Below are 10000 nucleotides of genomic sequence, written 5' to 3' on the forward strand. Positions count from 1 at the left end.
TTCAAATGAGGATTTTGCCCTCAATGATGTTCCGATTATTAATAAAAGAAATTAAAGGACCACTTCTGCCAATTTCAATATGCTGTTGTATTGGTCACGCTACCCTTGACTTGTCAGTACCCGGTGATGCTGCATTTTTTGGCAGTCATGGGTGAGCGGTTAGGGCGTCAGACTTGCATTCCAGAGGTTACCGGTTCGACTCCCGACCCGCCAGGTTGGTGGGGGGAGTAATCAACCAGTGCTCTCCCCCATCCTCCTCCATGACTGAGGTACCCTGAGCATGGTACCGTCCCACCGCACTGCTCCCCATGGGGCGCCACTGAGGGCTGCCCCCTTGCACGGGTGAGGCATAAATGCAATTTCGTTGTGTGCAGTGTTCACTTGTGTGCTGTGGAGTGCTGTGTCACAATGACAATGGGAGTTGGAGTTTCCCAATGGGCTTTCGCTTCGCTTTATTTTTTGGCTCAGCCCTTTCCGAGATATGAGCCATTCTAAAAGGGACAGCTTTTGTTTACATTTTAAAAAATCTTAAGATAGGCCTACTCCAAATATTTTCCCAAAAGGTATCGCTGTTTGCTAGTTGTCTGCTGATGTTGTATAACCTTTTGGATGTTTTTAGGAATACATTTTTTTTTAAATGAATTTAAACAAACACCTGCCCCCATTACAATGACCAGGATCATTCTCAGGTACTGACAAGTCCATGGTAGTGTGAGCATTACAACTGCATGTTGAAATTGGCTGAAGTTACCCTTGAAGTCAAACGGACCATCCCCCAGCCCCCACCTAACTCCCCTCCCTGTCTTTGTCTGGCTTTCTGTTTTTCCCATTCTGTGTTTTGTGTTATTCTTTATAGGGTGTTTGTTTGAGAAGAGGCTTTGCAGCAGGGATCAGCTGTGTTCAGATGGTGAGTCACAACACACACACACACACACACACACACACACACACACACACACACACACACACACACACACACACACACACACACACACACACACACACACACATACACACACACACACCTGTAAGATTGAATGCCTTCAAGCATACAATATACTCTCTCTTTCTCTCCCTCTGCTCTCTCCCCTCTCTCTCTTCTTTCTCTTACTCTCTTTCATTCATTTTCACTAAAACACCATCTAGCTCTCAGCTCTCCTTGTTCTTCCTTTTCACACTTGCACACAGTTCCTTTCACCTCATTTATTTTTTGAACATTTTCCAGGTATATAATTATCAAGAAGAAACCTATTACAATAATAGTTCCTTTGGACAAATTAAATATGATTATTTTAGATTAATCTGGCACACTCACACTCACTTCCTTTTTTGCTATTTCTATTCTTATTCCAGTACCGGTTGTTATAATTTTGTAATTTAAGTTTTAAGTTTGTAATTTTAAAGTTTAGTTTAAATTTTAAGTTTGTAATTTATCTTTTTTATTTTTTATTTTTAGGCTCAGGCTGTTCACAAATTCTCACAGGAATATTTCTTTCTTTCTTTCTTTCTATCTTTCTTTCTTTCTTTCTTTCTTTCTTTCTTTCTTTCTTTCTTTCTTTCTTTCTTTCTTTCTTTCTTTCTTTCTTTCTTTCTTTCTTTCTTTCTTTCTTTCTTTCTTTCTTTCTTTCTTTCTCTTTGTCTCATTTCATTTGTCTTACGCTCTCTCTTTATCCATCTGCCAGTCTTTCCCTTGTACTGTTTTCTCCTCTCCTCCATCTCTTTCATCCCCTCTTCTCTTCTCTTCCCTTCCCTCCCCTCATCTCTGTCGCCTGATTGCTCCTCCATCCAGATGTCTCCCCTGTTACACGCTACACTCTGTGATCGCCCTGACATCCTGTCACTGAGCCACAGCATGGCCTGGAGAAAATCCATGATCAATTATTCATGCCTGAGCATTGTTGCTGTGTTCTGAACCCCTGCCACACACTGAGCTTTCTCTGTGTTTACTGTGCGTATGTGTGTGTGTGTGTGTGTGTGTGTGTGTGTGTGTGTGTGTGTGTGTGTGTGTGTGTGTGTGTGTGTGTGTGTGCGTGCGTGTGCGTGTGCGTGTGCGTGTGTGTGTGTGCGTTAGTGTGTGTGTGTGTGTGTGTGTGTGTGTGTGTGTGTGTGTGTGTGTGTGTGTGTGCGTGTGCGTGCATCTGTGTGTGGCAGGAACTTGTCATGGAATAGTGGATGTTCAATGTAAACATGTCATCCAATCACGTCCTTCGCACGTGGTTTCCCTGGCAACACTGACATCACCTGGCTGGTGGCATAGAAGTGATATTCCCCTGGAGTTCTCAGAAAGAGAGAGAGAGAGAGAGAGAGCGAGAGAGAGAGAGAGAGAGAGAGAGAGAGAGAGAGAGAGAGAGAGAGAGAGAGAGAGAGAGAGAGAGAGAGAGAGAGAGGTGATAACATGATACAGTAGAGCAGTGGTATGAAAGCACACACGTCTGAATGGGAGGAACCACATGTGATAGAGAATAGAGTGAGAAAAAAAGACGTGTAACAGAAAAGAAAAGAGAGAGAGAGAGAGAGAGAGGGAGAGAGAGAGAGAGAGAGAGAGTCAAAAGATAGAGAGATAGGGTGAGATAGGGGAAGAGAGACAGATGGGGGAAGAGTAAAGGAGGGAGAGAGAGAGAAAGAGCGAGAGAGAGAGAGAGAGAGAGTTAGGGGAAGAGAGAGAGGTGGCGTGAGTGCAGGGACACGGCCAGGCTGGCTGGCTGGGAGTATGCGAGTATAGGATATGAGTCATAGAGAGAGCCCAGGCTGATGAGGATCAATCCACTAATAAGACGGATCGGGTGCATTAATATTTGATTCATTTCACAGACGCCTCGCTCTACAGGAAGTGAAGCTTTTCAGCCATTCAGAGAATCTCTCAAAGCCACAGTAGTACAGTACACCGCAGATGCATGCACGTGTGTGTGCGTGCACAAACAGACACAGCCAGTGTGAAAAAAACATGCAGACAGAGAGAGAGAGAGACACACACACACACACACACACACACACACACACACACACACACACAAACAAACGTACACACACGCACGTGCACACACACACACACACACACACACACACACACACACACACACACACACACACACACACACACACACACACACACACACACACACACACACACGAGAGACTCCGTAGCGTAGGCTCTGTGCAGTTTTTTTCTTAGTTCACACCTCTCCTACAGTGTTCTAAATTTGTCCACACGTGGGTGGGTGCTACTGTGTGTATGTGTGTGCATTTGTATGTATTAAATGACCATATGTGTGTTTGCTTACTGATCATGTGTGTGTGTGTGTGTGTGGGGGTGTGTGTGTGTGTGTGTGTGTGTGTGTGTGTGTGTGTGTGTGTGTGTGTGTGTGTGTGTGTGTGTGTGTGTGTGTGTGTGTGTGTGTGTGTGTGTTTGGGTTTGTGTTTACTGACCGTGTGTGTGGGTTTGTGTGTGTGTGTTTACTGACCGTGTGTGTGTGTGTGTGTGTGTGTGTGTGTGTGTGTGTGTGTGTGTGTGTGTGTGTGTGTGTGTGTGTGTTGCAGATGGTCTGTTTGGTCAGTGTCAGGGGTCCAAGCAGGAAGCGGTCTATTATCAGGTGTCTGTTCCGGTGCTGCACAGACTACAGGAGGTACTCAAGGAGCTGATGGTGCAAGGTCAGATACACACACACACACACACACACACACACACACACACACACACACACACACACACACACACACACACACACACACACACAATAACACACACACACACACACACACACACACACACACACACACACACACACACACACACACACACACAATAACACACACACACACACACACACACACACACGTGCGCGTGTGCGCACACACACACACACACACACACACACACACACACACACACACACACACACACACACACACACACACGTGCGTGTGCACGCACACACACACACACACACACACACACACACACAAACACACGTGCGCGCACGCACAGACAAACATGCATGTAGGCATACATACACACACACACACACACTCAAACGCACGTGCACATGCACATTCACACACACACACACACACACACACACACACACACACACACACACACACACACACACACACACACACACACACACACACACACACACACACACACACACACACACACACACACAGTTAGGTACCAAAAACCCAATAAAATACAAAATAAATTAAAAATACCAAGAGTTCTCCATACATAGATATATAGATTTCAGCAGACTCTATAGATTTAGATAGATAAATATCTCATGCAGTGTGTGTACCAGATACGTACTATACATGCATACTTTTTATTAGACTTCGTTTATATAGACTTCATACTATATCCATGATTCTCTAGGATTCCTCTAACTTTTTAAGCAAATATTGTACATGTACTATGTACATGACTGACATGTTGTTTGACCAATGTCTGTACAGGGCTGACTTGGCAAGATGACATCACACAGTACCTCATCTCCCAGGAGCTTAAGGACGTCCCACTGGCCCCGCCCTCTTACGCACCTGCTGCCGGGTCGCCTACAAAGTACGCCTTGACCCTGTCCTCTCCCATTTCTGCCTCACCCGAGTAGAATAGAATAGAATAGAATAGAATAGAATAGAATAGAATAGAATAGAATAGAATAGAATAGAATAGAATAGAATAGAATAGAATAGAATAGCATAGAATAGAATAGAATAGAATAGAATAGCATAGAATAGAATAGCATAGAATAGAATAGAATAGAATAGAATAGAATAGAATAGAATAGAATAGAATAGCATAGAATAGAATAGAATAGAATAGAATAGAATAGAATAGAATAGAATAGAATAGAATAGAATAGAATAGAGACCCCATGTATGCTTATCTGTGTGTGGGTTTGTACATGTGGGGGTGGGTGAGTACTGCATGTGTTGGTTGGGGGTTGTATAGGTTGGGGGTGGGGGTGTCTATGTCTATGTCTTTGTTCATATTCTTGATTCATAGAGGTGATGGTGGGACCTTTTATGCACATGGCTATATTCATATGGGGTGATTAGAGGTGGAGGTGGTGGTGGTGGTAGGGCGGGGGTTAAAGGAGAAGTCCAGTTTTTTGAACATTAAGGCCATTTTCTGAGTGGTCTGCAATGTTTTAGAGTCCCCCTCACCGTTTATTTCATGATTGCTGCAGTCTCTGTTATTTGGCTGATTTGGATTTGATCTCAACTAGCTTTAGAATGGCCGTCTATGGGCACCTGCAATTCTGTTCTTAAAATCACCTTTAACATTTGTTTTGAAGAATATGCAACTCAGCAAGTGTTCAACAGTATTCACTGGTGTTCCTTAGCAATTTTTGTAGCGAAATATGGCATCTGTCATGTTTTATGTGTGTTTTATGTAGCAATTTGTAAATTAAGTTTCACTTTCACTTTCACTTTCTTTCACAAAATGGCAAATAAAAAATGACAGAAGCCAAATTTCGACTTGAAACTTGTTAGGGACTGCTAGTGAACACCCCTAACCACTTTGTGAGCTGTAGACTTTCGAAAACAAATGTTAAAGTTGATTTTAAGAACAGAGTTGCAGGTGCTCATAGACGGCCATTCTAAAGCTGGTTGAGATCAAATCCAAATCAGCCAAATAACAGAGACTGCAGCAAACATGAAATAAACGGTGAGGGGGACTCTAAAACATTGCAGACCACTCAGAAAATGGCCTTAATGTTCAAAAAACTGGACTTCCCCTTTAAAGGGAAACATTACTTTGCATTTTTTTAATCTGCTGAAAATATCCAATGTATGTATACAAACATAGAATAGATTCCCAATAATCTATGGAACGCCAAATGAGCCACGCTTAATTAAATAAATACACCAACAAATAATTAATTAAATGTGTCACTAATTAATTTAAAGTAGAATGAAATAATTAAAATTGGCATTAAATATATAATTTATGAATTAAATGGCTATTTATATAATGTAATGTTAAATATTTATTTCGCAATTCAATTAATTATTTAATTAATTTATTTAATTATTTCATGTTACGTGTGTTTCAGCACATAATTAATTAAATTAATCTGTCAATCTCACCCATCAAAGTCAGTGGGCGGAACCACTGACGTAAACGGGCGGGACTAGTGCCAATCTGGTGTTATCGACTGCTTTGGTCTGAAGCGTAACACACCTCCTACATGACATGAATGGATCAGAGCCACTCTGGAATGGATCAAGGAGGAAAGCTGCTTCTATTCGAAATATGACCAAAGAGGGTTGTGATTGATTGGGACTGTAGCGCTGTCAACATTTCAAGTGAAAGGCTTAGAGTTTTATCTTTAGGAAAATGTATTCGTAAAATTAGCTTGTTGGCCATGAAGTTTTAAAAGGAGTGGATGCATGTTGTCGAGATACGTTGATGGTTGAGGATGACAGCTGTCTCCAAGTTCTTCTTGGCTTCCTCGCGGCCTATCCACTACAAGGGCTCCGGGAACCAAATCTCCTCAATCATCGTGTTAGTAGTTTGACACACTTTCTCACAGGTAATGTAGACAATTTTGAAAGGCATTTGCCGTTGTGTAACCTGACAAAACGTTCGAACTAGCCGGCTACGTGGTCTCATTTTCACCGTGGTAATGCTAGTTGCATTTGTCATAAGAAGTAGCACGGTCAGAGTGACCGCAGACAACGAGTCATTTATTGGCAAAACAAAGTAGATGGTATGCCAAGAAACATTACCAACGTTGTTCAATAACAATGTTGGCGGACGCTCCAGTTTTTGAAGGGATCGAGACGTCAACCAGCGATACTCTTCTAGGAGGGTGCTAGTGCTAGAAAAATAGCATTAGCAGGCATCACTACACAACAAATTACCAGTTACTTATCACACCATAGAAAACAAGCAAGTACCGGTATGTGATTAGTTTGCGAATTCAAGGTGGATAGCTTGGTCACTAGCAAATGGTATGAATATCAAGAGTACCTCCCAGTGCTTGGCTTACTAGTTCAACTTCAGAACATTCTGGGACTAGATCTGTCCAGTTATGTTCATGAGCGGTCCGAGACTATTTTCTCTCTCTTGAATATGTATGAATTCTGTATTGTCACGTAATGCAGTTAAATAAGTTAAACTGATTTGGTATGTTAAGCACGTTTTAAAAATGTTGCAGTTTGCCTTTGTAGGGCAGTAGGCCTACTGTTGTTATCAATGTCATAGTATTCCACAATGTAACCTCATGTAGAGTAGCCTCAATTATTGTTTTATGTACTTAATGTGTTTATGTCTGTCATGTGTATACTATAAAGTGCTATAGGGTTCTTCACTCTCTCACTCACACACACACTGGTTTTATTCAGAACATTGTGGAAGATGAATAGAAGTAATCTGTTGTAAGATCTGCTGTAATTCCCACATCTGTATTGCACTGTATTTTCAGAAATAAAAAGGGGATACTGTGACCAAACCGGCCTACTGATGTCCGTACAGACTACCCCTACACAAGACAATGTCTGTCACATTGGTGCCATGACCGAGTTGGACCTTCGCCCAACCGGGATCATTCTGGACATCATCTGCGTTGTGGTATTATACAGTATATTGCATCCATGTATGGAAATGGTAAAATATGTAACCCACTTGTACCATCTTAATGTGGTACAATCAAACCTTATTTGACTAATCAAGTGTTGAAGTGATACTGTTTAGCTATTTTAAGATTTAATCTGTAGAGCTTTCTTTTAGATTACTATTTTATCTTAACCCCTCCACCTTTTTTTTATTTTATTCTTTATCTGTTAAATGTTTTGTGTGTGTGGGTGTAAGAAGTGTACCACCCACTGCAAAACAATTGCCAATACTGGGACATAATGCTACTACTACTACTACTACTACTACTGTGTTATTTTTGGAAATAAGCTCATATTACACCTCCCTGTGAGTTAAATGATTGAGTTTTACCTTTCTCTAGCCGCCAGCTGGTCTCATAGGATTCAATGTTTATCACATGCATGGAGGTAGTATTTGCACAGCCATACTCTGAAAACGATTGAAAGTACAGGAGGAAGGTAAACCTCGATCATTTAACTCAAGGGGAGGCGTAATATGAGCTTATTTCCACAAATGGCACAGTATCAATTTAGCTGAGATTGCAAGCTTGCACTGATCATGGATCATCTGACTTTATGTGTGTTATTTATGCAGATAATCAACAAAGCCTGACTGCCCACAACACCTGGATCAGACAGCCAGTCCAATGATCTGTCAGAAAAACCGCAGATAAACAAGGCCTGTATCATCATTGTAGTCTAGTACTACACTTTTATTATACACGAAGACAGAACATGACATGCTTGTATCATTGCAAGAAAAGAAAAAAACTATACAATCAGTCAGACGCACTCTTACTATACAACTCATGTTATCCATTAGAATGTGTTCATTCAGCTCTAACATACCACATTTAAAAAAACAAAAACAAACTCAAATCTCAAGAACCTGAATGCAGCATATGTGTCTCCAGGCAAAAATGGGTTAAAGCGCTGAGGCCAGAAGGGAAAGTAGAGTGATTACACTCATTCTCAAACTGGGCACAATGTGGACAGTATTCCAAGTGCGCCTTTAAATAATATTGGTTTGTGGGTTTTGTGTTGTTTATTGGGTCAGAGGTGGACCCAAGTTTCAGTTACACCATTAGGTGTAAGTGATCACCATTCTTTGTTACACCATGATTTTCCTAAATGTATGTATATTCCAGTTCAGTCTTGTTTATATAATTCTGCACAACTTGGTTTATCTTTCTTCCCATGTTTAACTGCAGTCAACCTGCCATCCAAGCCGAGGCCAAACACATCATAGCACTGAGGTGGTCAACCAAGGTTCCAGAAAGGGATGAGTTCCACGACGTGTCCACCAAGACCAGAGGAGGCTGCTGCGGACAGCTCCCCTGCGAGAAACCTTGCTACGCCCAGTATAGGCACACAACTCTAATTTCACTGCATGTTTTAGTATTTCTATGCATGCAACCTATAAATCCTTTAAATCTTGCAATTGATGTAGACGTGTAAGCCATCTTTAAGCAACTAATACGTTATTCTAACCTCTTCACATTGATACACATTTTGTGCACTTCAGATCAATTTCCTGTATTTTGTTTCTTGCTCTTTCCCTGCAGAAACACAATTGAACAGATTTAATAAATGTTCGTCTTTGTCAATAATTGTATCTTCTTTTCAGCATGAACTGAGCCAAGTTAACTTTCTAGTCAAAGTATCTATTGGAGGCATAAATAACAAGAGGAAGACTAGCCATCAATAATTATAATATTTACAAGCAGTGAAAGAGGCACGGACTATCCAAATATGCCACATATTTGTTTACAGTGAAGAAGTGGTGATGCTGTACATGGTTTACTCCATCTACAGGCTGCTATAGACTGTTTCGTTTTCCACAAAGAAGCCTAGAGTCGAGACCTTTGTTCAATCTGACATGCTCTTACTCTTGACAAATGGGTACTATATCAGCTTTATTACTTTATTGAATCCTAAAATTGTCCAGCACGTATGAATTGGACGTTGTATCTTGGAGTAAATAAGCTACTATCCAGATTTAAAGATCAATGTGAGCTGAAAGATTTTTTTCATCCCTGCGCAAGAGGCCAGGAAGTTTTGTCAAAGGTTGGAGAAGTCTCTTTTTTCGCGACTAATCGTGACTAGATATATCGATTAGTCCACTATTTCTCAACAGGGGTGCCGGGGCACCCTGGGGTGCCGCGGAAAAGTGGCTGATAAATAAATTATGTAATAGAAGATATATTTGTCTAAATTGATAAGTTAATGCTAGTCAGTGGAATCTTTCATCTGCCATTTACGCACAATAAAGTAAATTTAGGTCACCCCAGTAAGCTGCAACTTCAAACGTAGGTCGTGTGACCAAATGTGTTTACTTTTCTAAGCTTGTGTGGTATTGGATGCGATGCCATGTTACGGCTTGTTGGTTTGGGGTGCCTTT

The 10000-nt window shown here is 41.3% G+C and overlaps 1 protein-coding gene and 1 long non-coding RNA gene across 2 annotated transcripts in view; both read left to right on the forward strand.

Annotated features, from left to right (window-relative positions):
• Positions 1 to 10000, forward strand: part of ptprnb (protein tyrosine phosphatase receptor type Nb) — a 71442-nt gene that overhangs the window by 16928 nt on the left and 44514 nt on the right. The window contains exons 2-4 of the mRNA XM_063211886.1: positions 857 to 907; positions 3538 to 3648; positions 4453 to 4558. Of these exons, the coding sequence (XP_063067956.1) occupies positions 857 to 907; positions 3538 to 3648; positions 4453 to 4558 (268 nt within the window). The remainder of the gene's footprint in view (positions 1 to 856; positions 908 to 3537; positions 3649 to 4452; positions 4559 to 10000) is intronic.
• Positions 6016 to 8248, forward strand: LOC134459686 (uncharacterized). The gene is made up of 3 exons (XR_010036858.1): positions 6016 to 6536; positions 7431 to 7576; positions 8195 to 8248. It is a non-coding gene; the product is annotated as an uncharacterized LOC134459686 (long non-coding RNA).

This window comes from Engraulis encrasicolus, chromosome 12, assembly GCF_034702125.1.
Source record: "Engraulis encrasicolus isolate BLACKSEA-1 chromosome 12, IST_EnEncr_1.0, whole genome shotgun sequence".
Lineage (NCBI taxonomy): Eukaryota > Metazoa > Chordata > Actinopteri > Clupeiformes > Engraulidae > Engraulis > Engraulis encrasicolus.